This window comes from Numenius arquata, chromosome 9 (assembly GCF_964106895.1).
Source record: "Numenius arquata chromosome 9, bNumArq3.hap1.1, whole genome shotgun sequence".
NCBI classification, from domain to species: Eukaryota; Metazoa; Chordata; class Aves; order Charadriiformes; family Scolopacidae; genus Numenius; species Numenius arquata.
The window spans coordinates 51498268-51525787 of NC_133584.1; the positions used below are offsets into that span (position 1 = coordinate 51498268).

Genomic DNA, 27520 nt, shown 5'->3' on the forward strand with positions numbered 1-27520 from the left:
GCCAAAATGCCGTTTATTGCAGTATACCTTTACATGGCATACAGATAACCAAATGTTGCATCTTCTCTTAGAACTCATATTTCATTTGTACCACTTAAATAACACAGAATGTCATGTTTGTTTCACAAACTGTCAGTTTAGACTACCAAAATATACAGTTTTTTTTTTCCTTTCCCCCCAACAAGGTTATGAGGTACAACTGAAGTTTACCACTTTATCTTCCTGTGCTTTACAAGAACCTTTTCATAGATAAACCTATCAAACAACATTTCTACATTCCTATACAAAGCAAAGAATTACAGCTGAAATTAACACCATCTGGTCATTGCATTAACCTATAAAAATTTATTCAGTAAAAAAAAAAAAAAAAGACTTAATGGACTTTGCAGCTTTACTTAACAACAGCCAGCTACACGTATGCATACACAAGTTTTCCTTGTGCATAAAGAAGAGTCTGGAATCAGGAAGTGGCATTTATTTTTATTTTTCCTCGGGTTTGCAGAGAAGGCACCAATTTTAGCTGCGTAGCAGCTTAGGAGTGTTATATACTTCATTTAAATTACACAGGTTTTTAAGTTTTACCTTTAATGTGCAACATCTGTACCAACTGTTGCAATATTCTCCAATCATTCCCTCTGGCTCAACAGTACAAATATTTACATCAGTTGTAAACACTCCTCCACCCACCCCATACCTTCTGCACTGAGTGATGAGGAACTGAACTTGCAAGAAACTAACCAAAGGCAGAGCAGAAGTAAGGCTTGTGCAGAACACCACACTCTTCTCACTCGGTTTTGAGATATTCTGGAGAACTCCAGACCCTCAATGAGGCCTTGGTGCCTCACATCTGACAGCACATTGACCACCAACAGCTTCAGGCATCTGGACTTTCCTCAGGAGGTGCTTTTTGGCCTTTACTAGTCTGACATCCCTGGAGTCGCTTCTCTCCAAAGTGCAGGAACAGCTTCTGAAGAACCGTTCCAGAGTCGTGAGAGTCAAGCACGCCAATTGTTGTGTATATATATATTTAAGGCCATCTACACTTAAGCCTTCACCAGGCTTGTTTCAGATGCTACGCTTCTCTACTCCTTAGCTGCGAAGTCACCATATGCTGCTTTCTACCTTCCACCCCTGTGTGCCCAGGTGTCCTGTGGCACAGGCAACAGACCATGTTCCCAGACAACCGCTGTAAACAGTGCGCAGAGAGGTAGGTGCTACAACACGCCATGGGTCGTCTGGCGACTACGTGGTAGCGCAGGGTTAAGAGTACTCGCAGCACGACAGCCCAGCCTACAGCCGGCACCCAAGAAAAGGGAATGTCTGAGATGAGACCGCTTGGGGAAAAAAAAAAAAAAAAAGTCTATTTCTTAATTTCTTACCTAAGTCTAGAGAGAGCAAGAGGGTAGTGGGACAGTCCAATGCTATTGGTAAAATGAACTCTCCACTTAACTTTTGGGGCTTGTTTTGTATTAGTGTACACACCAACTACTTAGGAACTGATTCTGAGTACGGGATAATGCTTTCCAAAACACAAGTTATTTTAAACCACGTGACAGTCATTTGCTTACCCTGCCCCTCACACCTCCTTTCACTAGAGATGACATTCAGCTTGATGTTTCACAGGCATTAAGTGCTCCAAATAAGAGTTAGAAAGAGCTACAGGATTGCAGTGTACCAAACGTCTGCCCAGCACAGCCATTTGTTACACTTAAAACACATTTATGAGTTAAATAGGAAGGATCCCTGCTATACAGAATTTGAGCACTGGTATATGTTTATTCTTGCTAGCCCTTTCCCTAAATATCAAGAGGTTTATACATACAGTGCTCCCTTATCTTCTCCCCACCGCCTGCCCCAGCAGTCTTTAGATAAACCAAAGTTGAGTTTAGGAACTTGCAGTCCCACTTCTGTGGAAAAAAAAAAAAAAAAAAAAAAAAAAAGTTGTGCAAGAAAGCAGGGAATGTTCAATGAATCCAGATCTACTTTGTAGTTATAGAATTTCCAATGGCAAAGTGGTAAGGGCAAATAACCCAATGATCATATGGCTTAAGTTTAATGCAAAGCACACTAGGAGGTCCACGTGCAGGGAGAGAAGAGTCCAAGAAAGATGGAATAAGAAGTGTCCTGAAGATCAGTGTTTATGCATAGAATTCTTCTTGTTTGTGTGGTTTTTGGTATCCTCCGTTAGACTGTTTTGGTTCATCCAGTGAATAGCTGCCTTCGTCTTTTTTCTTCATTCTGTATAGCATAAATGCAACTAGAAACACTGCAAACACCAAGCCTACTAGTCCTCCAGCAATAACACCTAGAAGGGGGAAAGAGCCACAAATTACTCTAGGCACCACACCAGATAAAGCTAGCATGATTGCAAGTTCCAGATTGTTCCTTACAATCCCTGACTTCATGACTTCCAGAAATTAATTTGTCCTTTTGCCCCCTCCCAAACCAGTCATCCTGCCAAAAATCTGCTCATCTACATCAGGTAAACCTGGGGAAACAGATCTCCCACCGGACCACGCTGCAAAGCACGCGAGGCTGCGTTGTTCAGCTCTAGTGATCTGACCCAGGCAGCACGAGTGCAGTTTTACTGTCATTTTTGAGAGGAGCAACGGAATAGGTTTAAACATAAAATGCCAGATAACTAGGCGGCAGTGGTTGCTTCGCTATTAGCGGATTAATATTTGCCCCATCAGGGTTTTTGACAACACAAGATCATGTATCACCAGACTCATTTCAGAGGTCGAACATAAAAGGTTGCCTCTCACGTTCAGAGATGTGAGCTCTGCAGAACTGCAGCTTCTGCTGCCTGGAAGACTCCTACGAGAGTCTGCTTCTACCAACTAGAAATCCAGAATATCAGGTACCTCCAAGAACTTCTTTTCTGTCCATAATTCCCGAGGCTCCTGCTGCTTTGGCATTCCTCCCAGAGTCAGCTGGCACTTCTGAGTTCTGGGTGGGGACCAAATCCTCATCTTTAGTCAAGATGAAGTCTCCCTGTTGGGACATACAAGGCAGGTTATTCATGTTTCTCATCATGTCTGTTACTGGACACTTTCCACAGCTTAGTTTTTTCTCGTCTAAAACCCTTCACCAATATAGCCTATTAAATCGACCACTTGTTTTTGACAAATTGCCACTCTTTCCTACAAAACCAACTTACTACATACTACTAAAGCCATCTCCCTGGGAAGGGTGTCAAAGCTATTAGTCCTTACCGGGTCTCCAGAGCCATCTTCAGAAACCTCCTCATGTGTAGGAACCACGTCCTTTGGAGCCGTCGTCGTGGGGGTGGCAGCAATGTCTCCCTCACGATGGATGGTAGAGTGAGGCTCAGGCACGTCTTTAGTGTCGGGCACATCAGAGCTAGGGATTTTAGGTTCAAGCTTATGGACCATGCCTGAGGCTTCTGAAGGAGTTACATGAACCACTGGAGGAAAGCGAGTAGTGGGGCTTCTCACTGTTGTTGTAACTGCATCATTTGTTGGTTTCTCATCAGGTGAGCCCAGGATGGGTACTTCATCCTTCACAGCTACAACTGGCTCCTCTGTCACTACATTACTAGTGGCAGAAGGAGATACTACTTCCTTTTCAGTTCGGCTCTCAATCCCGGGAAACGGCTGTTCATTGAAATCCATTGGTGTTACCAGCAATGAGGAATTAGTCAGTTCTCCTGGGATTCTCCAGGTGTGAGACTGGTCAGTCAGGGGACCTGCAAAACAAACAGACAAACCAAAATATTATCCTTGGACAGTTCAGAGACCTATCAATAGTATCTTCAGGACACAGGTCTAAGGAGGATGCCTTAACCTGCACAGCCAATTTTCTTAATATCAGCAGCTGAGTTTGTAATTCCTTATCCTGTTCAGTGGAGTAAGGCAGGGACAGACCAATGCGCTATTCAGCAATACTTTGTTAGTCATCTGCTTCTCCCCAAGGCACAGGTGCTAGTCTGTTTGCGGACAGGTCGACAAGGGGGACGTTTGCTTTCAGGATGCTTATCTGATTCTTTTCCCATAAATATCTTTTATGTGATTCAGAGCAGTCACCCGTATACTCAACACCTTTAGTCACTGGCACATCTGGCACTCACTGATTTCAGGGTCTCTTTCCTGCAGAATTTAATCTAAAATACAAACATGTGGCTGGAAGGACACTTTACCTTTCAATAGCTTGCTCAGTAGCATCCTTTAACTTCAGCACTGAACACCAATGATTATTAAACTGCATAAGGGAGACCAGTCTGATAGACTTTCCCCCCACCCTAAACCGCCTTTACTCTGCTTTTAAAGAATTATGGTCTGTGAGAACTTAACATATCTGATAACAGATAAAATTTGCACTTGATGTATGGTGGCAGGTTGAGGTTTACAAACCCTCAAATAGTATCTCCTACCAGCTCGTAAGAGAGGACAAAGGCCCTTCTTACAGTCTCTCTTCCCCAGGAGTAAAGAATGACTCCAGCTTCATAATATTCTTCACGCAGTATCTCATATCAGCAGCGACACGGAGTATTCCCACTTCTGCTCCCTTTCAAGTCTCCTACAACTCATTTTCTGCTAACTGTTAGTATCTGAAGCAGTACACTTGAATAGATGAGGCTCTTTCTCTGTTCCCAGCTCACATATTGTGCGTGTGTGTGTGATTCCTCCCCTCCTTTTAGCTTGGATGCTCCTCAAGATCTTAATTGCCACATTCTGGAAGGATCAAGCACTAACAGTACAAGTGCTAATGACTCACCTGCACCTGAACCTGAGAATGCATCATCGTCATCACCAGATGAATCAAGATCTTCAGGAGGAAGGTTCAAATTTGTAGTTTGCTTTAAAGAGAAGGGAAAAACGCGTGTTAGCGATGAGATTACTTAAAGTCACCATCTTGCTTGCGCAGAGTCCTCCAAGGGGTCCTGAAGGATTACACAAGCTTTCTTTGTTCAGATTGCATTTTCTCATCTTTCTTCATTCCATCCCCCCTCCCCAAAAATGTAATTCTGGTTAGTCTATTCAGTGTTGGATGGGTCAGTCTTGCCATCTCCCTTCTCTGCACTGTTTCCAGGCTGCACTTGTTTTGGGAAAGAAGAAAGCAAGAAATCCGTTCAGAGCTGCATCCTGGCAGCAGCCGATGCTCAGTCCTTGCACAACACAGCCATTCTGCTTCAGGTTCTGACTGCTCATCTCTTCACTATCTAGCAACCACTCCACCTGTGAATTACTGCATTACTTCTAAGGAGCAGAAAGGAAGGGGAGACAAAATAGTTTGGCTTCTCTGCCTTTCTGAGCTCTCCCAGCACTGTTCACATTATCTGAAACCACAGCATCTAACTGGAAGCAGAATGAGATTCCCTTTTTGTAAGTGTGGGTGCTCAGACTAAGTCCTTCGATGGAAACCAGCCTTCCATGTAGGAGAATGTAGCCCTGAGCTTTCTCCAGTTATGCTTCAAGGAGTACACTAACCAGCACAGAAGTTCAGTTGCTGAAACAAGGGGCCAAACCCCTGTTTTACTACACCTGTTTGTCATAACACACAACGTTCAAAGCCGTTCAGGATATCCAAAGACGACAACACTAAATAAAGCAGAGTGATTGCTTCATGCACCTTGTTGGCCTCTGCTGTATACACTTAGTGTTCCTATCGTGACAACGTGGTTGACTCTCAGCTCATAACTAGCCCTAGATTTATTTCTGCAGGGCTACCATTACCTAACCAGCTATTCTTCCTTCTCAGATTTCAGACCAAAGACCTGTAAGTCACTTCCCAATTTCATCTTTCCCCATCCAACTACATTCCCCGTTTTCAGAATTTTGACTTCTGTCCCATCCTCAAGATGCCCTCATCATCGCTTTCCAGCACTGCCCCATCCACAAGTTTAGGAGATATTGCATTGCATCATCCAAGCTGATCATGGTTTTTATCAGGAGTGTGAAATCTCATTTACATTTTATTATGTAAAAAGAACAACACACATTCTTGCCAGTTTTGCACCCAGGCTATAGCTTGCATTAACACGGTGTCACTTAAAAATGATGATAACACTCATCTTCATCCTAGGAACGAAGTTAGCCAGCACTAGTATGATCTGTCAAACAAAGCAATTGAACTCACTCATTGTCACTTTATTACCTACACAGCTGTATTTATTGGCCCTATCTCCTTTTCATTCTTTTAAGGTATCAGGTTTATCCAGTTTTCCATAACACCTTATCCATTTCCCACATTTCCATAGAGCAACTAGTTTCCAAGGTGGTTAACTAGCCCATTAGATTCGACCTCTCCAAAGACAAAGAGCTGTGCAAGCTGCCACCAGCCTAATCACACCCAAGATCTTACCCCTTCTAGGCCATCATGGTAGTTAGATGACCTTTTTTAAATAACAAAAAAACCCTCATGTAGACATTAAACTTTTTAGTACTCTCCTCCTCTACTGGAAAAACAAACCAAACCACGCCACTGTTCCTCAAGCTTCTACAAGCATATATCTAGAGTAATTTTTAAGAAGAAATCTTTTGTTTAGCTGCACGTCATGAGCTAATTGGGATTTTTAGATTTGTCCCTGCTTGCTTGCACTGTGCTTTTGCACTCATCCATGGAAAGTAGGTCAGATGATAAGTACTTCCTCCGAGTTTTCCTTCTGGTGTCGAAGGCCAGTGACTCACACAAGCTGATCTCACTACACTCCAAATATTAAAGAGTACGAACTGTTAGCACAAAAGGAATAGGGAAAGGACTTCCAGGCTTCCCAAACTCTGCTCCCTTGAGCGTCCTTTCCAGTGCCTCCAGAAGTGAAGTCAGATTTCAGAAACTGCACCATTCTGGTTGATGGCGGGGGTGTTGGGGACCATTTTTCTCCCTCCTTTCTTGCACTAGCAGTGGCAAACACAATCCTGCGTCCTCCCACTCAGCTTGGTTTTCAGAGCGAAAAGGGGGATGCCTTCTCCTCCTGGTGGGAAGGCTCTGCCTTGAAGCAGTGAGAAAGCAATCTCTCCAGCTTTTAATGGAATAATACAGTTTCAGACACGCCACCATACACCTTTATCTAGGATCGAGGCTAACTTTCTCCCAAATCTGAATCTTCGTACCGGATTTGCAAGAACACCTGGACAGATCTGATGGTCTCCAGACCTTAGTGACACTCCTGAAAGGATCACAGACTGTCAGGAAATGAAATAGCAACTCTTGATCTTGACTACCGAGCCAGCACCCCTTCCCTCCCCCTGTGGTGCTGAGGCTTGTTCAGTCACGCCATGCTTCCTTTCTTGTTATCCAGCGTGTTCAGCCAGCCTACCCTTACTGTTCCCCCTCACACCTGAGCTTCTGGCCTCTTCCCAGGTTGCTGCATCTCCTGCCTCTCCACAGCCTCTGTCATGTGCTTGTTTAAATCCTAGTTTGATTTCTGTATCTTAGGAGGGATAGCTAGGTCTTCCTCAGAGGAGAAGAGTCCAGTGCAGCCCAGTCTAAACCAATGGAGACCCATGCTGTTCCAGTGTAGAGTGGCCCACTTACTGCACAGCAGCCACCCTGCAAACATGAAGGCAGGCTCCTACTGGTTCCTGTCCCCTGAGGTTGACCTCTGTACTTCAAAAGAGTAATAGAAAACACGAATAAGGATTAATAAAGTCTGATTTCCAGAGCTTTACATAAGAACTTAATGAAATTGCACTAAATGTGTCCTTCTACTCAGTTGTCCCAAAGGGTCTTATCCCAAGCTTCTCCTCTGGGAGTCGCGGCATCTCCCTTTGACCAGGTAGCTTGAGGCCTGGGATCTGAGAGTGACTTTCTTTGCCCCAAACACTTCAGGGACAGTACAGGATTATGCACACGTGGATACCAGTCAGAATATCCACAAAGGGACGTAACTTCACAACATCATCCAATTTCATGACACATGAGAGCTAAGGAACATTCGCCTAATTTTTGTGAACTGTACAGTTATATAAAGACCACACTTCTTGCTCCACAGACTGCAGCTTCAGTAGGCATGAGAGCCAGTAGTAACCTTTCCTTGTGGCGCCACAAAACACGAGTGCTGCAGAAAGGTCATGCTTCTGTAACGACCTGCTGCTGAAGGGTTTCAGACACAGCAAGGTTAACATAAAACACTGACTCGGGACAGCATGGGAAGGGATTGAACTAATCTGGGTTTGCATCAGGAAGACGGACCGTGCTGTTCAGACGACAATCACCTCATGGTCAAGGCTTTTCCATAACCTTTTATTGCAGCCGAGTTACACCGATGAGAAAGGTTTTGATTAGTCAGGAGGATTAGGGGCACAGAACACAGATTGAATCACCAGGTTGTGCTATCATATGAGAGAGCTGAAAATAAACTCCAGCTTAAAGCAAGATTGCTCTACCAACAGCTTTGCATTACTTCAGCTCAAAATTTTATCATCAGACTGTAAGATATAGTCAACTGATGTGGACGTGCTTTCAGAAATTACTTCCAGCATCATCGAGTTTGATTTTCAGTCCACTGAGACTATTTGTGGACCATTCCCATTGGAATTGATGCCAGAGAGGCTGCCTGAATGCATTTAACTTCAAGTGGTGGATGCTTTGAAGGATCTCTGATGGTATCTCATGTATTCTTGTCAAAAACTTTCAATTCTTATACTGCCCCTATAACATGTTACCTTTTTTTTCTTTTACCATTTAACAAACTTATTTTTTTTTAGTTGATGGTTGGTTTTTTTAGCAGCCCAGAAAACTGGTTAGAAATACTTGCCCAGCCCTTTTGAAGTCACTGAATTCAGTTGCACGTGAGGGGTAAAGTTTGTAAAGGGCATTTTTGATATGCATTAACCAGTTCCCGTTAACCAGTGGAAGACCCCCTTCCCCAAGTATCAGTGCAGCCTGTTTTGGGGAAACCCTGGGGAGACTCTTAGCCTCTGCTCTTGCTGAGCGCTGTATTGTTGGGGAACAATAGTTATTCAGTTCTGCTGGGACAACCAGAAAGCTGCTTAGTGGCATCTTCAATTTAATCAAGAATGGGCCAGGCTTTCACAAATCATTAGCAATGTTATTGGCTCCAGAAGTCTGGCACACTCCAGACTTTTGGATTTGTGTGTTTTGTTTTTTTTTTTTCAGAGCATCGTTTCTAACTATTCTTCAGTCTTCATCTTGGTTCAGTCTCAAAACGTGAATCTTTCTGTGCTTATCCCATCAGCTGCCACAGAGTTCCCTCCTGCTAGAGCACAGATTTGAAGTACTCTCTCATGATGAAGTGGAGATTTGGAGTTTATTAGTCGATCTCACCCCACCCAAACTGGGAACCACATTTCTTTAATTTGGAGCCATGATATATGTAAAAGGAAGCAGCTTTTTTTTTTTTCAAATTGCTCTTTGAGGTAAGCAAAAACACTGGCTTTGTCACAAGCTGCTACAAGCCCTAAACTAGATTAAGGATGATTTGTATCCCACTCTCATTAATCCGAGTTAGCAATCAGCCTATTGCAGCAGCGTCAAACACACTTGAAATCCTCCATTATCTGAATAATGCTGTTAAATTTGCACATTGGTTTCTCATAATAGATCTGTCTTATTCAGCTGAAAAGGAATGAGCTGTAATGAGCTCTCCCACCTCAAACGCTTCCCTGAGCGCCCTGCAAGATTCTTCCGACTTTATGGGAAGCCAAACCAATGAGGATAAAGACAAGCATTTAGTTTCTAGTTTGCCTACCAAATATCACATTGGAGCATCTAGAGAAAAAAAAAAAAAAAAGACTATCACAAGGATTTGAACAGCTCTAAAATAAACTCAAACAGAAAGGTTTGTCCCTCACCTTTTTCTATATACTGAAGAGCACAGCTAGACCCGCTAAGAGACATGTTACCTGAGGCAGAGCAGCATGAAGAGCTTCCAACCTCAAAATATTGATATTACTGTGTGGGAAGACAAAACCACCTGCTGAAAGAAATTTTAGCTTTGTTAAACCTTGATACTCTGCAGTTAATAGCCCACACCTGATTAAGTCAAGTCCCAGATGTCTTAAATGATTATGTGGGGAAAAGGGAGGGAAAACACCACCAAAACCCACCAGCATCCTCACCTATCCCCCTTCTTCTGCAGGCATACAGGCTGCTAGCATTAAGCTGGCCATGCACACCTTCAGTTTAAACAGTCAGCAACAAATTCTGGACTAGCCGAGACAGAACTGATGCTTTTATACGGCAAGTCAGAAGCGAAGCTTGTGTCCAAGTCTGCTACATCAGAAGTCAGTGGCAGTGTGGCACCATCTCAGCTAAATGCTCTTCCAGTTGTTTCTCCTGTTACTCCACTGCTCAAGAGAAGCACCAGTGCTGCTTGGTGGCCCTGCAGGTTAGTGAAGTAGTTATCTTCCTACAGGAGCCAAAGATACAGACTAACAGCACAGGCCAAAGAGCAGGAAGAGACACACAAACCGTCCCACAAAGAGCCCATGGACTGGATAGACTAGATCTAAGCAGTACTTTTATCCCTGGCTAGTGTTCCCATCAAGGCTCTTCAATGCATTGCAACTGTCTGCCCTTCCTGGTTCACATGGTATCATTCCCCCCTGTTCCTCAACAAGCTTTTGCTGTGTACCAACAGGCTTCAGCATCCCCCACCCCCTCCATCCACCAGTTTACGTCAACTGGAGTAAGGCTGGTCATAGCGGCTCACAGCGTGCTCCTTCCCAAGGGAAGCAAGTGGAAAGCAAAGGATGCTCTTCTGCTCAGCATGACAAGCACCATTTTAGCAGCGAGAGGTAAATATGCCAGTTAATCTGGCTGCTTCTCTATCAGATCATAACTAGTATAAAGAAATCTGGAAAATCTTGGTTAATCGAGTTCTTACTGGCCTCCTCTTCTGTTTTTGGCTGGTGACTTGAGAAGGAGACTGTCTTTGAGGGAGAGGTCCTAGCCACAACAGGAGTTGCTTTTGTTTGAAGCATGAACCACCTGATTGATCATCACACAGCAGCTACCTCTTGGCACTCAGCTCCTGAGGCAGTGAAACACCTTCCAACACCTACTCAAAATAGGATGGGGGCTTTTAGGATTTATTCCCTGGGCAGACCAAAACAGCCTGAGAACTCTGCCCACTGTCCACCAGGCTTTGATCCTCCTCTGTCAAGGTTTGCAGCCACAGCTGTAGAAGCATACCCTGATCCTTTCAACAAGGTGCAATGGCCAAGGAAGAAGAGCATCCAGCTACTCCACACATGCAGCAGCTACAGCCCCAATGCTCCTAGAGGCTCCCCTGGGACGTACCACACTATAGCCCAATCCGCATTACATTTTCCTCCTTACTGTGACGGGGCAACTTTTTTAATTAAGTAGGGCTGAAAACACAGGCAATCAACATGTCAAGAGGGAAAATGAACCAGCCTGTCACCATCAGGTTGGGTTTCACACTCTGCAGTGGGGCCCTTTACCACCTCCCACGAGAGCGTGTCCCTTCATGCTTCCTGGACCATCCCCTGCATAGCTGTTGGTGCCGTCTCATGGTGAACCAGATCAGGGAACTGGTCTGGTTAAAAAATTAAAAAAAAAAAAAATTAAAAAAAAAAAAAGGAGAAAATATCATGCAAAGAACTTTCCAGCAGGACCAGTTCCCCAATCCTGCTCGGTGCATGAATGCACAAGTGTTTGTATTGGCACAGGGCAGAGCGCGGCAGCCAGGGGCTGCTTAAGCAATTCACAGAGAATCACAGCCTGGGTTCCCGGGATGCTGACACACATTCACCTACCCTGCGGCAGAGGGGCAGCAGAACACCCTGCCACCACCGCGCATTATGGAAACGCACATCACCACCCTCAGACTGCAGGTAACACGCAAATCACAGGCTGCCTCAATGGGCCGTGCAGGTTTATACGCATGGGAGCCAGGAGAAGGTTTGTAGGGAGAGTTCTCTTCTGCAGACAGTTTGCTCGTTCACCATGGGTAAGGTTTGTTCCTAAGTCTCCTAATATCGCTTTTCCGTCCTCCCTGACCTCCTGAACACAGTAGCAAAGGCTAGAGGGATGCCTTACTCAAAAAAGCAGCACTACTGCTTTTGTCTTGAGCCACCTGAACATTACAGGAGTTGCGATTGCAGTTTAGTACTGGCCAAGGAGTATTTTGCACGTCCTTCAGCAGAGAGGGGCTAGAGAAGTCAGGGGTAGCAGGAGTCCCACAGGTTTACGGACACCACAGCCGGGGAAGGTTGTGGTCACACACAGCATTGGTGACAACTCATCCCTTGTGCACGCTTCTAGGAGTGTAGAGCACACATCAGTTCTCATGCAGAAGAGCTGAGCTGCCTCCCAGTTCTCTCTCAGCCAGTTCCACTAGAACTCTGGTCAGTCCTTCAGCAACATAGAGAAGCTAGTTAAGAGCCTGCGCTCCTGCTTTTTCACCTGAAGGATATCTCAAACCCTAAGTGACTACACACTGCGTTCACTCATGCCAACCTGCTTCTTCCAAGCGAAGCAATACAGCCCAGGCCAATGACTGAATCTCACGGACAGGTCAACACATCCACAGAGGTGGCACGCAGCAAGCACTCAGCTTAACTCTGCACCAGTGGCAAGTGCAGGTTGTGACCATTTGGCCAAAAGGGGGGGTACCTTTTGTCTCCCACGTTCAAGGCAGCCTCTGTTTTGAAGACGCAGTCTAATGAGAAAACTCTTTTCCCTGCAGCTAATCTCATGGGAAGCAGCCAGTTCAGTTTTATGCTACAACTCCTTTTCTTTAAAGAGCCTTCCCTGCAGCTCTTTAACGTACTTGAGAGTTCAGGCATTCATTTCTTCAGATAGCATGAGAATGCTGGCAGTCAATGTGTAACCTCAAAGCGCTGTGCAAAGTAGGTGCAGCTCAGCGAGGCCGTACAGCTAACAGCTCCAGCTCAGCCTGGGGAATTCATTTTGAGCTATTTCAGCTGGCTTGAGACACCAGCAGTGAGCTGTGTGAGCCGAGACCAGACAAACCTAACTTCTCTTTAAACCCTCTGACTTAAAGTCACCAGCACTTCTTACGTTCTATGGCAGCAAAACCAGCAGAGAAGATTCAGTCTTACAGCAGCAGCCAGTTCTTCTGCTTGTTTAGAAGAGCGCAGAGGGGGAATTGCTTATTTTCAGCCAAAGCCAGTGGTGGGCTGCCCACCCCAGGAACCCTGACAAAGTCAGGTTTAAAGAGGGGAGGATGCTTCAGGTCAGAAAATTTTAATGAAGTGGAAACCCATTTGGCCAAGGACTCCAGTAGCCCAGACCCCACTACCCACGCGTACCAGCAACTGCACCACAGATAAAACACAACCCTCCCGATGGAAGGACAAATTACAAGTGACAGGATCTAAGGTCCCTGCTGCCTCTTCCTCCCCCTGCAGTAGCACAGCCACGTGCCCCCTGGCTACCACCTATTCCGACATGGCTAGTTCACAACACGTAGGACGACGACAGCACACAGGCAGCCCCTGCTGCGGGGTTCAGGCAGGTGAGGTTGGGCAACTCGCCTCAGCCCAGCCATCAGCAGTTACAGCCACTTCAATGGAGACTGGACTTTGCAGCGTTGCCCTCCAACGCATACAAACACACTGACCTTATGTCTTCAACAGCAGTCCCAGCAAAACCAGGCCCTGTCCTTCACCAATTATTCCCGTCCGTGCGCTGACCTCTGTTGCCATAAGCAAACGGTCTCGCTTCCTTCTGGGTGCAAATTCCTTCCTTTGCCCCATCTCTTGCCACCCACTCACCCTGTCTTATTACAGGATCAGGACTGAGGACTGTCACTGGAGCGAAACTCACTAAAGAACCACCGAGGCTCCCTGGCAAGTGCCAACAGTGGGCTTCAGACCGCCTGATTGCTCCTGGACAGCACACATGGGTTGGAGAAGCCAATCTCCTCTCCCCTTAAAGATGAGAAACAGCCCAGCTCCCAGTAAAGCAGACCAGTGAGCGTTACAGCCCTGAGACTGAAGAATGTAGTCCAAGAGTGGGTTTGAAGGAAGAGCTGCAAAGGAGCTAGCGTCTCCATTTGTCCCATTTGAGAGCGCCTTCTTCCAGTAGGTCCGTTAGCTCAAACTGCTCAGCATGCAGCTGAAGGCCACGTGTCAGGATGCCGAAGGGCTCGACCCTGCACGCTCCTCCTGCTGAGGCCATCACTGCAGAACAGAGCACACCAAAGCCTGCACAACACCAACGTCAGGACACGAGAGAGGCAGTTTGGGGACTTTGCTCCCACAGGACCACAACCTGCCCTTTTCAGCCATTCAGCTTAGGAAGTCCCAGCTCAGAAATCAGACGTGTCTACGGCATCTCAAATCTCCAAATTAGGCCAATGGCACACTATGAGTCACCTCGTGATCACCTCCCAGCAGCACGAGGAAAATGCGTGTGCCTCTGGTCCTAGGGAAGCCCTTTTCCTGGAGATAAGTGCCATACACCTTGGCTGGGGGAACTACTACCCATTTCAGAAGAGCTCCATGCCAGCTTTTGTGCTATCAGGAAGCTACCATGAGCAACTCCACAGCTGCACGAGTGCTCTGACCTGGGCAGATGCATTCCCCAAAGTCAGAAGAGACCTCATCACCGTGCTACACAGTGTTCTGGTCGGGGGGAAGAAGCTGCTCCGCTTCAGCTGAGGAAGGGAAGCCAACATGCAGACAGGAAGACTTCCTGCCTCCAGGAATTGTTATCAGGCAAGAGTAAGTGTAACAGCCGTCTGTATCCAGGCTCATGGCTGGGAGATGACCCAGGTTCTCATCTCAGTCCTGGGAGTTTCCCTCTTCTCCTCCTTCAACTCTAGCAATTACCTAGTGTGAGATATGCCAGGGAGCCATGAGACCAAGCTGTAAGATCTTCTTGAAGGATCACAGAAGCATTTTCAGCCTATTAGTGAGACATATATATGTTTCTAATTTGGGCAAATGGCTTGCAGTGCTACGCTAGGTCAGTGAAATCCAAGTTTCAGATAAAAATCCCTAGTGCATCATCAAACTAAGGGTTTACTGGCAGTGCTTCTGGTTCCTAGAGGCTAGGAAGTTAAACAAACCTCAGCAGAAAGGATGGACTTGCAACCCTGGCGTACTAAAGGTCTCAGCTAAAGCAAGGCTAGTTGGTAAACTTAACGAGATTACCTAAACCTACAAATAGTCAGCCTTACGACAACAAAAAAGCTGACAAGGTGTTCTGATTAGTTACATAAAGTTACAGTGGAACCACCCAGATGTAAGGTTTTATAGGAGGATATATCCTACAGCAACTGGATATATCCTATAGCAACTGCCTATACACAAGACAACAAAACCTACTTTTTATTTGCTGACACTTCAGCGACAGAAGCACCTGCCAGCTGCAAGGCCTGCTGCCATCAAACTCTGCTTTAGCCTCCCGGCTGATCTGCTCGTAGTTTACCCTACAGGACATACACCAAGTCCTTCATGTCATGACAACCAGCCTGAGACTCAACCATCCAAGACAAGGCCTCCTTGATAATTTTTGTAAACTCCCCATTTTCTCCAGAGCAAGGCACAATGAAGTCTCCAACACTTGCGAAAAGATTTTTTTATGCTAACAATCTGTATTTTCCATGCACACATCCCAGGTATCTGTTACCTTTGACTGTTGTATTTCACTATAAATCTCATACCCAGCTTCTTAGTTCCAGCATCACCAACAACCCTTTTCAGGCACACAACCCCGCACTGAAGAGCTGATTGATCAGGGAACTGGAAGCATCCAGAAAGAGCTGCCTGGCTTGAACAGACACTTGTCCCATTCTCCATTTCACATGTGCACACCAGATGGCAGGACAAGTCACACCCCACCACCCGACCTTTGATCAGTTTGCTACAGAAGACCTTGGCTATTTGCAAGGGGGCTGCAGAAGCAAGTTAAACTCGGGCAGCAAGATGAGCCAAGAGTTGGCACTCCGCAGCTGCCTTCTGATATGGTCATGCTCCTTATGGCCAAGCTCTAACCAGTTCTAAAAGCTCTGCTCCTGCACAGCAGGACTCACACCAGTCAGCCACCATTCTGTTACGAAGGAACTCGCGCATCTCAATCACCAGCCAGTTGCTGAACTCACACAGACCGTGCAAGCGGCGTTAGATTCTGGGTTTGACCCAACGCAGGGCAGTTCCTGCGCCTTGGCAGGTCTCACGCGTACGGTGGAGTGTACTTTTTGCATTTGCTTCTGTGCCTCACCATTCCCAGTTTCAAGTAAACCAGCGTGGATGTGAGGAAATCGAGTCTCTGCCTACATTACGAGGCATGCTCTCAGGTCTGGTTTATCCGCAGGATCTCAGAGTGTTGACTAAGCCTAGATCGTTTATAACACAGAAGTCACCCCTGCCAAACAGATGCAGTTACACCAGCATGACTAAGCCACGCACAAAAGGACTGAAACATCTCCACCAGATGCAGGAACCACATCTCAGACCAGGCATACCCTGTTCCCCCATCCCAAGAGTCTTCTCAAAGAGGCACTTTCAGCATCACCCCTTCCTTCCATGTAGTCTTAGCAGCTCCTGAGTGCAGGTGCCAAAGAAAAACAGCATGTAAGTGTTTTGGGTAATACTAGTCCCCTTGGAACAAACAGCAGAAGGAGAGGTGGCCTTTGGGCACAGGCTGGACCACGTTTCACTGAATTACTCTAATGTAGACCACAGTTCAGACTTCATTAACTCCCTATGAGAAATCTGTGCTCATAACCCACTGGAGCATATGATCTACCCAAATAAAATGGTGCGGAGACGAAGCTCTCAGTGCCTCTTCCCAGGACACTAATGGTCTCCATGCTCAGGTTTACCCAAGCGCTGATAATCCTCCATATAAGATGAAGTTCTGACAGCAGTTGCTTACTGCTGCCCAGTTTGCAGTTAAATTATGCAAGACCTGAGTGAGGTTATGGAAGCTGGCTGGTGTACTTCCAAGCTGAGTCATGAGGGTGTTGAGGTATCATTTCAAAGCTGAAGCATCAAATGAAATCCTCCCATCAGTAACTGTCTTAAGAAAACTGACGCTGCAATTGCGCTCTAGTCACCTACAGTCCCACTCATCCCAGAAATGAACATTAGGCATTCCTTGGCCAAACACCACATGGATTAAACTGATCGACTCTGATCTTGAGTCACTCAGTTGCACTTTTTAGTACCACATCTGTATAGCAGAGCCCTGAATGAGGGACTGTTACAAGGGCAGGATAAACCAGAGAGCTTCCCTTTGTCCCAAGCTGTTATCCAAGTCTCACCGTAACAGACACTAGCTTCAGCCACCTCGCGCCTTTATTTTTGGGTATATAGCTTGTTCACCTCTCTTCCCCACAGCCTTGTTTCAGGGCAGTCACCAAATCAATTGAGGAGGTTCGAGTTTAGGGAGAGATGCTTCCACATTTGTGGAGTCTAGATGCTGTCCTGCCTCATATGGGCAACCGTAAGACTTCAGCTGTGATTTGGCCATCCCTATGTTTTGCATATCTACGCTGTGAAGAGACACGAGACATCACTAATGCCACTTCTGATGGGCTGTCAGGCATTTAAGACAAGTCAATAAAACAATACTAAAAACTGGTTTAGCACCACGTTACTCCCAGCCCAACATGTCCCTTAGTTTAGACAAGTTTCTGGCAAGGAGTGCCATCAGGATAGCAAGATGCTACGTATCCACAGACCAAACTTGTAAGACCCTGTTCAAACATCACTAAGCTAAAGATATTTCATATATGAATAAGCTTTTGGGTCTACTTACTGACTACGACGTCTAGTCAGCGCAATGTATCTCTACAGAAAATAGAGCACGAAATGCTGAAAGCCCACCTTATGGGCCAACTCCAAAAGCACAGGCTGCATCACTGCCACGTACCATCACCATCACTGCGACACCGAATGCTTTGCTCTTCCAGGTTTGTGGTATTCACCTCGCAAACCTCCGCTGATTGATTACACAGGATTTCTCATGCAACTGTAATCCCTCATCCTTCTGAAGCATCCAAAAAGATTCAGTTTTCAATGAGAGAGTTGTGATCTCCCAGCATGAACTTTCACTTTCTTTTACTGGATACTGCAGTTTTCACAATTTCATAATATTCTGGGCCTGCTGCCAGAGACCCACTGGCTACATCCATCCTAGTAAATTAAACAACATCAGGGAACATCCCCGGGCACTGGAACACAATCTATACCATCAAGTTATTAGCATGATCTCTGGCACAGTTTCGAGCCTTGCCAACTGCTCTGCCCCCAAATAACGCATGGGAAGGCTCCCCAGCAGGCAAGCCGGTGGGGGGGAGAGGGGGGAGGAGTGTTAAAGGATAGGTCCGAAAATAAGATTTGCTATACGAATGGGACTCTAGCATTTAAGTCGGCTGCAGGACAACTAGCATCCAGCCTGTTTTACTTACTAAAAATCACTGTAAAGGAGGTTTGGTGGCTCTTTTTAACCCCTTCTGGCTGCACGCTGGGGAGGTGGGGCCATACTGAGCGTTTAGCACTTTTCAGCTGCTCCAGTAACAACTTCTAATTAATTCCTAATCGCGTCTTCCAGCTTCTGTAGCAAGAAGCTGCCCACCATTTCCCAGCTCGGTGCGTCTACAGCTGCAGACGGAGGAACTTTTCGCCAGTTAAACGCGCTTCGGAGCGGAGCCGCCGGAGGATTAAGCTCGTAGCTCCTCTGCGAGGCCGTGAGTCAGTTGATGCGAGCACACGATAGCAGAGCACTCCTTCGCCACTGCCCAGACATGCCAGAGCCAGCCTCTTTTGTTAGGCGCGCTTTGTTCACCGATGGGAAAGTCCTCACGATCTAGATGATTCCTCCTCCGTTAGGACAGAGAGAGATTTAGAAGTCAAAGCTGTCTAGCTGCAGGCTGTTAGGCGAGTTTGATGCAAGCCTCGCTACCAACTCTTTGCCACTGCACGTAGGTGCCACTTACACCCTGTCAGAGCCAGCGAGGTGGACAAATCTCAGCCGGCCATCAAATCTGCCGGTGCGAGCGTCTCTATTGCAGTTTCATAAGCACAGAGCACAGCAGGGGAGTGAAAAATATCCCATATATTAGCGTTTGTGTCAGATATGAATTCAAGCAAACTTTGTGGCTCCTCTAGTTTGGGCTTTGACTCCTCTTACCCTCAACTTCTCGACCAAAGAAAGCCTGGGCTCGGTCCCTAAAGACGACACCTATTAGCTGGTCAATGGGCTAGCAGGTTCTCTCTTCTGCAGAGATGCTCTTACCCGAGACTGATGTTTCTGTAGATAAGACAGGCTGCTCTGAGCTCCTGTGGTTGTGCAGAGCACAGGCATCAAAATTCCCAGCTTACCACCCTGGGGCCAGGGCACGCAGCCTCCAAATCCTGCTGTGAGCTGGTCAACAAATAGCACATGACAGGGATAGATATCCCTCTATATAAATATATATACATACCTATATTTATATCTCTCCGCTCCACTGCTCTCAGCACACAATAAGGCAGGAATAGGGTCCTGTTTGGGGACAGGAAAGAGCCAGGTAGTCTCTTCCTACAGCAGTGTAGCTGCCAGCTCTCGTCCCCAGGGAACATATACAGGCTCCCTCCCAACACAGCCAGAGCAGCACCACTGCTACGACATGGAGCTTCACAGGAGCTCTCATCTGGAAATCGTTAGGTTAATCACTGCTTGCTCTCCAGATGGTAGACTGGCTCCACTCTCCCCTGCCCACCTCTGGCTTCAATATACAGTCTGCTCCTCTAATAATCCCTAGATGCGAGGGGCTGGGCTGGAGCTGCTGACTGGCTCTGACCAGGATGTGTACTGCCACCAGCATTAGAAACTAATTAGAAGAGCTTTCCTGTGCACAGCGCAGGACAGTCATGGTCTGCGGCGCTGCCCAGAAAGCCTTCGGCACGCTCCCCTCGCAACTGGAACAGAGTTCAAGTTTCCTCCCGTTTAAGAGGCAATAACCCCCTCCTCACGTGGCTTGGGCAGACAAAGAGCAACCCCCAGTTGTCAGGCTGTGGCTTGCGCATGCTGCGGTGATGGAGCCGGGGCGCTCGGAGAAGTTGCTGCTGTAGCTTGGAGAAGGCTGGTTGAGAGGAGTGTGTGCCTGGGACTGCCTACAGCCAAAAACCCAGGACTGTCGGCCTTTGTGCCCGTGACGGGCGTACAGGACACTGTCGTTACTGCACAGGCAGTACAGAAAAGTTACAGGGTGGAGTATGACAAGAAGACAGAGCCTCCATGAGAGGCACGATACTGTTGGCAAGGCAGTTCCCCATCTTTTCTCAGTGCCTTTGATTTATTCATTCTGCAATAGCAAGCCTGAAGACCTTTCAGTTATTAGAAAAGCCCTGAACACTAAGAGGCAAAATGAGCGGATGTTAAAAGAAAACCATATTGCAAAAACAAGGGCTATGGAGAAGACAGTTCTGCCAGAGAGCACAGCAGCAAGACACTCAAGTGAAGCAGCAAGAGCTCTTCAACTGATCAATACCCAGCGGAGTTTCCAACTAGAAGCCTAGAAGGGAAAGCCATGACTTACACCACCTCCATGACTCAGTTGCAACTGCAGCTCCAGTGACTCAACGGGAAGTTCTATTACCAACTCCATCCAAATCCCACTAACACACTGGTTCCCATCCAGCAAAGCAGGCCTCACTGGTGAGACTGGTCTCAGCGGTGAGATACAAACATTACAGTCAAGCATGGCAAGGAGCCCAAGCTAACAGACTCCCTTGGACTCCTGCCGGTTCCACAAGACCCAGAACGTCAGCTGCAGCCAAGCTCTGCTTGAGAAACTGAGAGGTTGGGAAACCACCACATTAGCAGATGTTGCTCCACAAGAGTTGCTTGTAGGAGGTCCAAATGTTATCTCACCTTGAGGTAAGGCTTCACAGGGCAGTAACTTTTCCACTAGCATCTCCACAGTAGAAAGTGCACTCTCCCAGGTTTCTGGCCAGGCCAGATAAAGCTCATTTCTGTGGTGCACCAGTCGCCCAGCAGAGCAGCAGTTCAAATGAAGTACGCTAGTCATCTCTAACTCGGAGACCTCTTAACAAAATTGACAGTCAGTACTCCTAAGGAGACACCACACACTCTCTGCATTTTAGAGTATCTATCTCCTCAGCTCGAAAGAGGAGTGAAGAAGTCTTCTCATAGAAGAAACACCAGAAGTCCTTGCACCGTCGGTCAAAACAACTTCCACTTTCATGGAATGGTTTGGGTTGGAAGGGTCCTTAAATATCATCGAGTTCCAACCCTCCTGCCGTGGGCAAGGACACCTCCCACTAGACCAGGTTGCTCAAAGCCCCATCCAGCCTGGCCTTGAACACCTCCAGGGACGGGGCATCCACAACTTCTTTGCAAGTTCACTGCCTGTATGAAAATCTAGGAAGTAACAAAGGCTCCTCATTCCTAATCCACAAATAAAACAGTGCCTTTAAATACTAAAATGCTCCGATGCCATCTCAAGAGCTCGCAATCTCCCCCCCCAGTACATCCACTTATGTTTCTGCTCATATTCCTCACTTCAGAGCACTGATACAGGACCCAACTATACTTGTAACTTCTTCCACAACCTTTAGCACAGCAAGACTATGTCATTATTTGGAGGCACCGATCAGTTGCGCTAGGACAAGAGAGAGAGGACACATTCTCGCTGAAAGCTGGTGTTTCGCACAGCTTTGCTACTTCTCTTGGCACAGAAACACCACCTATCCAGTCTGTTTGTTTGTGGAGAGAGTTACCATAAAAGTTTCACAAATAAAAAAGACTAATGCTTTGAGCTAAATTGCTCTCAAAGACACTGAAGTAAAGGTGTCTGTGCTCCCCTTATTGCCAAAATGAGATGCAGTCAAAGCAGCCCCAACAAAGCAGCTCACCTTCAAGTAGACGTGCAGGGGCTGGTCAGATAATCGCTCTCTTTGGCTCCACTGATTACATCTCCATGACTGTAATGAGGGCTTAGGCACCTAGCACACACAGAGACACCTACGTTTAGGTGCCTTAACATCAGCTGAACATTATCCTGAGGGACCAGCGCCATTTGAAGTACCCTACGTCTCAGCAAGCACATCAATCTCCAGCTGTCCTGGAGTGCTGTATTAAATAGCTCTGAGTTAATAAAGAGTAGGAGACATCTGAGATGAAAATACTAACGCTGCAATGCTGAAGCACTGCAATTTTATCATTGACAGCACCTCCTCAGGAATGGGGTCCTATCTTCTCTCTCCCCAGAAGTTCCCTCCTCCATGTAGCAGGCCCTACTAAAGTCCCACAAACAAGTGTGGAACGCCCCTCTCAGAGGCATTAGTAAGGTTCTTGGATGCAAGAGCCACTTCAAACAAGGTTAGGATGAAGTGCTACTATATAGGCCACCTGGAGACATCTAAGCACTAGCAATGCAAAACACATACTTAAAATGGACCAATTTTGCTGCTAAAACAGCAGCCTACATTTCAGGTTAGTGCACTAGCTTAATTTTAGAAGGCTTACAGGTTTCTTGTGCTTGCTGTAACTTGTCTCGGGTTGTTAGAGAAGATTGTTTGGTTTCCAGAAGTTTCAGAGTGCTGCCATTAAAAATGTTAGCTCTTCCAGCCACTTGAAACTGAGAGAAACCTGGAACAAAAGACGACGAACTTGCACCAGAGCCCCCTTACACGATACAAACCACAGCCCATTTGTCTCTGCTCTAATCAGAGTTGACCAGATACAATAAAGTCCATGTTTTACTGGGAGGTGCCACCAGCAAGTGAGCGTTCAGATGGAGAAGCGCTGTTTATAGTGCTTGATAAATGATGTGACGCTGCTCTGCATGTGCTATAGAAGAAAGCGTTTCCTCCTTATCCACTGCTTACACGTTTAATAAGCAAGCTGGACTACCTAATTTCTTCTAATTAGTTTACATCCCGATAGGAATGACATCACCCTTGGAAAAAGGCTCTGCTAAGCTTGTGCTCACCACCAGCGTGCACCTACACCAGGTGAAACAATCCAAACCCTGTTCCCCCTCCCAGTACAGGTGGGGTTGTCCGCTGCCCTCCCGCAGTGGGCTGCAGCTGGGCTCAGCTGGCTTCTCGGCAGGGTTACACCGTGTAGAAGCTTCCGTTTGAGAGAGGAACTAGGTTAATCCATTAAAATGCATCACCCTTCTTATTTCAAGGAAATCAATGCCCCCCATCACAACAACAGAGGGCAATCACTCTCATACAAGGTGTTTTGAGCCACAAAGTGTCACCTTGAAGAAAAACAGGAACCTCCCCAACCGCTCCTGCGGGTTAGAGCGCCCAGAAAGAAAACAGCTATCGTTTGGCCACTTTCTCGTTCCTGCTTATTACTTCTACAACAATATGCACGGACGAGTCAAATCCTGCAGCAACAGCCAAGGGTCAAGTGATGTGCCAGCAGCGGTGACATGCTCTCCAATAATCAGAGCGCCAAGAACCCAACACAACCAGGGCAGTGCCTGCAGCACCACGACCTGCCACGGGAAGGACCGTGCAAGGTCACTCTGCTTTCTGTGCCCGGCGCAAGAGGCTTTCCGCCACTTGATGCAAAAGGCTACTTATTCCAGACCGGTGGGAAAGGCAGCTTAGTCTGTGTCACTGACAGTTCAGCGGGGGGCGGGGGGGGGGAATAAAAAAGGCCACTGTGATCACCAGAAGGGAAAGAGCCTCAACGCTGAGTCACCACAGAGGGCCCCAAGGACTTCTGCTCCTCCATGTGTTCAGCCAGGAAACCCCTCGATCTGAAGCATCATCCAGGCCTGCGTGTCTCTTGCACGTAGGAAAACTCCAGACGAGCCTTTACTTCGTCTCCTTATCATTTCTAATAAGGAATATTTACAATAGGGGAATTTTGGCCAAATGCCCTGCAGAGGCTGCAAATTAACTGCATTTTTTCCACTGCATTCGGTAGAAAGCTTATTCAGACCCTATGAGCAGAGCCCTCTCCCCGTGGGACGGGGGTAATGACGCTCACGTGCTTGTCATTTTTAGCCGTCTCGTAGCCACTGGCTACCCTGTGGGCTAGGAGGGTGCGTGTCCAGAGCTACAGGCAGAGTTCACAGAGGGAATGGTACAGCGAGACTGGAGGTGTTCTGAGCAGCTCGAATCCTGCCGTGCACTTCGCTCCGTCACTCCTTAACCAACTGCTGCTGTGGTTCACCTCCAGACAAGTTTCAAGTCAATTACTCCCTTTTGGAAAGAAAAAGCCGCCAGTTTTGGTTTTGATGATCCCGCCTGCTCACCCAAAGCCTCCTGGGCCACTTTTTCCTTCTAACTCATCCAGAGAAGAGGACTCCACGAGCAACGTGCGCACAGGGAAGGCGGGGAGCGAGTGTCCCTCACCAGGGGGGAAAAGGAGGGCAACTTGGGCTTTGTAACCTCCTCGAGAGGTGGCCGCAAGCTCTCTGGTCCCACACTCCCTAACCCCACGCAGCGCTTCGGGGGACCACCAGGGCTCCCCAGCACCGACCGGGAGCACCGAGCAAAGCACGTTTTGACAAGGCTGCGGGGGCCAGGTTTCCGCGGAAAGGCCGAGCAGAGGCAGGGAGCCGCGGGAGAGCCATCCCCGAGTCAGGGATGACACCTGGTGGCCGCTGCCGCCGGGATGCGGAGCTCCCCGGAGCCGAGAGGTGCCCGCAGCCCCGCGGGGCCGCCCCGCACGCCCCCGGGGGGAGCTTCTCCCCAGACACCGGCGTTCGGGGGGAGCGCAAGGCTCAGGAAGGCGGTGTGATTAGTTACAGGAGGAGCGGATAAAAGTCAATGGGGAGCAGAGCTGGGGGGAGGGAAGCAGCCCCGGCGGGATGGATGGATGGATGGCCGCCCGCCGCCGCCCCGGGGACGCGGGGGGGGGGGAGGAAGCGGGGCTGGGCTCTCAGAGCTGCCGGTGGGCACCGGGGGAGCCGAAGGATTCGAGCGTCGAGCCGAGCCCCAAGGATTTTTGGTTTAGCGGGCAGAAATGCCGGGCGCACCTCTCCCCGCCGGCCCCCCCCCCCCACCCCAAAAGGCGGTCGGGGAGCGGCCGGTCCCCTCCCTTCGCAGCCGGGCTGTGCCGGGGGCTCGGCAGGAACACCCCCCGTTTCAGAAGTCACCCCTGCCCGGGGAGCACGGGGCGGGGGGGGGGGGGGGGGGGAAGGAGGCCACCACTGAGCCACAAAGAGCCACATGCTCGCCCAAAACTTACCGCTCGTCCCCCTACGGGGCGCTCCACGCCGGGCGTGAGCATCCCACCCACATCCGCCCCCGTCCCCTTCCCCGGGCGCACCGAGGGGGCTGCCGGCTCCCGGCGGGGAGGGGGGGGGGGGGGGGTCCCGGGCAGCGCCGGGGCGGAGCCGCCGGCAGGTCGGGAGCAGCCGCAGCGGGTCTGGTTTGAATTAAAAGCTGCCGGGGCTGGAGCCCGCCGACAGCACAAAAGGCCACCGAAGCCCCCCTGGCAGGGCAGGGCAGCGCTCCCCCGCCATAACCTGTGGGAATGGGGGAGTGGGGGGGGGGAAGGTGCGGTCACAGAGCGCGGCGGCCCCCCCATCCCATCCCGGTCCCATCCCATCCCGGTCCCGTCCCATCCCATCCCGGTCTCGCCGCCCCACGTGCGCCGCTCACCGGGACAGCAGCCTGGAAGCAAAGGGCCACCAGCCACACGGCCACCACGTTTATCATCCTTCCTCCTCGCCGGGCCCCGGGAGCGCACAGCCTGCCCCTTCTTCCTGCCGCCGCCGCTCCTCCTCCTCCTCGCAGTCTGTTTAAGTAGCTACGAGTTTTCTCCCTTTTCTATTTTCTCTCTCTTTTTTTTTTTTCTTTTAGTTGTTTTTTTTTTTTTTTCCCCTCTTTTTTCCCTTTTCCTCCCTCTTTTCTCCAGCCGCCGACCCGGCCTCCCAGCAGCGCTCTGCGGCGGCGAGGAGTTGAACTCTGTCTTTTAATGAACCCAACTGCAACAACCTTCACCTTACGGCCACCCCCGCCCCCCGCCCGGCTCCGCCTCCCCTTCCCGGTCCCCTCCCCGGTCCCCTCCCCTCCCCGCCGCCCGCCCCCGCCCTACCTGCCATCCCCCCCCACACACGCTTCCCTCCCATCGCATTCCCAGATTTCCTCTGCGGCAAGCGACGTTCCTCCCGCCGAGCTTCCTTCCTCCTCGCTAAAAATAATAATAATAATTATTATTATTATTATTAATGTTAAAAGCCCTCCCTTCCCTTCCCAGCGTGGGAAAATCGCGGGGGGGCGATGCCTTCTCCCCCTTTCCCCGGCGCCCAGGGGAGGGAACGCTCCCCCCCCCCCCGGCCCCGCTCCCGGGACGGCTCCCCATCGCCGCCGCCGGGGGTTTCTCCCCCCCCCAAAAAAAAAGCGTTTGGATGTGTGTGTGTGTGTGTGTGTGTGTGTGTGTGTGTGTGTGTGTGGAGGGGGGGGTGTGTCTTCCCCCCCTTCCCGCGGATCCCCGGGGGCTGGCCCCGCACCCTCTTGCCCGTGCCTTCGTCGCATCCCACCTTCGGCGGCTCGGCACAAAGTTTTCTGGCGGCGTTAAAAAGGCTGCGAGAGGCTTGCGGCAACACCACCACCACCACCAACAACAAAAAATTAAAAAAATAAAAAAAAAATTAAAAAAAATTAAAAAAAATAATAAAAAATGCTGCTTTAAAAGAAGCGCCCTCCTGCAAATTCCCCTTTCTTCTGGAGTTAAAAGCAACTTTTCAGCGCTGCTGCGGGTTGGTCTCTGCACATCTCGTCGGAGATAGCAGAAACGAGGTGGGCAACCATCCTAAAAAAAAAAAAAAAAAAAAAAAGGGCTGAATGTTATTCCCCTGCTCCCAGGGTCAGGGCTGGCGTTCCTGTTCACTTCCAATCAATTCAGTTGTCTTTTTTTTTTTTTTTTCTGGTTTTTTTTTTTTTTTTCTTTCCTGCACGTTGAAGCGCCGGCTATAAACAATGCAACTGAATGTGTGCGCAAACATTATTAAAAAAAAAAAAAAATTAAAAAAAAAGGCAGTTTTTAAGAACTAATTCGGCTGCCGGGAGCTGCGGGAGCGCACCCTGACTGCACGGGTGCTCGGAAGTCTCCTGCTGGGTGTTGGCCCGTCTCTGCCAGACCCAGGATCCCTTCCCACAGCTGTGGCCCAAAGGCTTAATAGACATAATTGGATATTCAATGTGGCTAAAACTGTTGTGATTTTATCACGTGTCTTTAATTAGCTTGCTTTCTTTCCCTCTCTCTTACATTACTCATGCAGCCTTCCTAGGAATGACTCCTACCACGACGCCTTTCCCTCAGGTGAGCTGTGGCCACCGTGTTCTCCTCCCCACGATGGGGAGATGGCGGCACCCACGGGGCCCCGTAGCCAAGATGGCCACTGGCACATGAGGTGGCCGGGAGGAACGGCGAGGTGGGGTGGGGAAAGGAGGCAAAATACAAGTCATGGGGGGACACGGGTGGGAGATCAGGCTGCCGCTGAGGGATGGATGGGGGGAGAGTGATCTTTCCGAGCCACGTCTTGAACCTACGCAACCAGAACGTTGGAGATGAGACTTTGGGGATGGGACTTGGGTCAGAGATGTTTGGTGCTGGGGTTGGTGGGCAGGTTGTGACATCCAGCTGCGATGGTGTCCCTGGGATTTGGGAAATG

At 48.6% G+C, this 27520-nt stretch overlaps 1 protein-coding gene across 1 annotated transcript; it reads right to left on the minus strand.

Moving 5' to 3' along the window:
• SDC1 (syndecan 1) lies at positions 1-25820 on the minus strand. The gene is made up of 5 exons (XM_074153854.1): positions 25506-25820; positions 4738-4819; positions 3216-3709; positions 2865-2994; positions 1-2305 (listed from the first exon to the last, which is right to left on the minus strand). Exons 1-5 carry the CDS (start codon positions 25560-25562, stop codon positions 2139-2141), a joined length of 930 nt encoding a protein of 309 aa, XP_074009955.1. The 5' UTR covers positions 25563-25820; the 3' UTR covers positions 1-2138.
• Positions 25821-27520: the final 1700 nt, after the last annotated feature.

What these genes read in the sequence shown, in the direction of transcription:
- SDC1 (XM_074153854.1), bottom strand. Translation starts at nt 25,562, where the DNA reads ATGATAAACGTGGTGGCCGTGTGGCTGGTGGCCCTTTGCTTCCAGGCT. An exon ending in GCTTCCAGGCTGCTGTCCCG is followed by an intron (nt 4,820 to 25,505) that starts GTGAGCGGCGCA and finishes TTCTCTTTAAAG; the next exon opens with CAAACTACAAATTTGAACCT. An exon ending in CAGAAAAGAAGTTCTTGGAG is followed by an intron (nt 2,306 to 2,864) that starts GTACCTGATATT and finishes TCCCCCTTCTAG; the next exon opens with GTGTTATTGCTGGAGGACTA.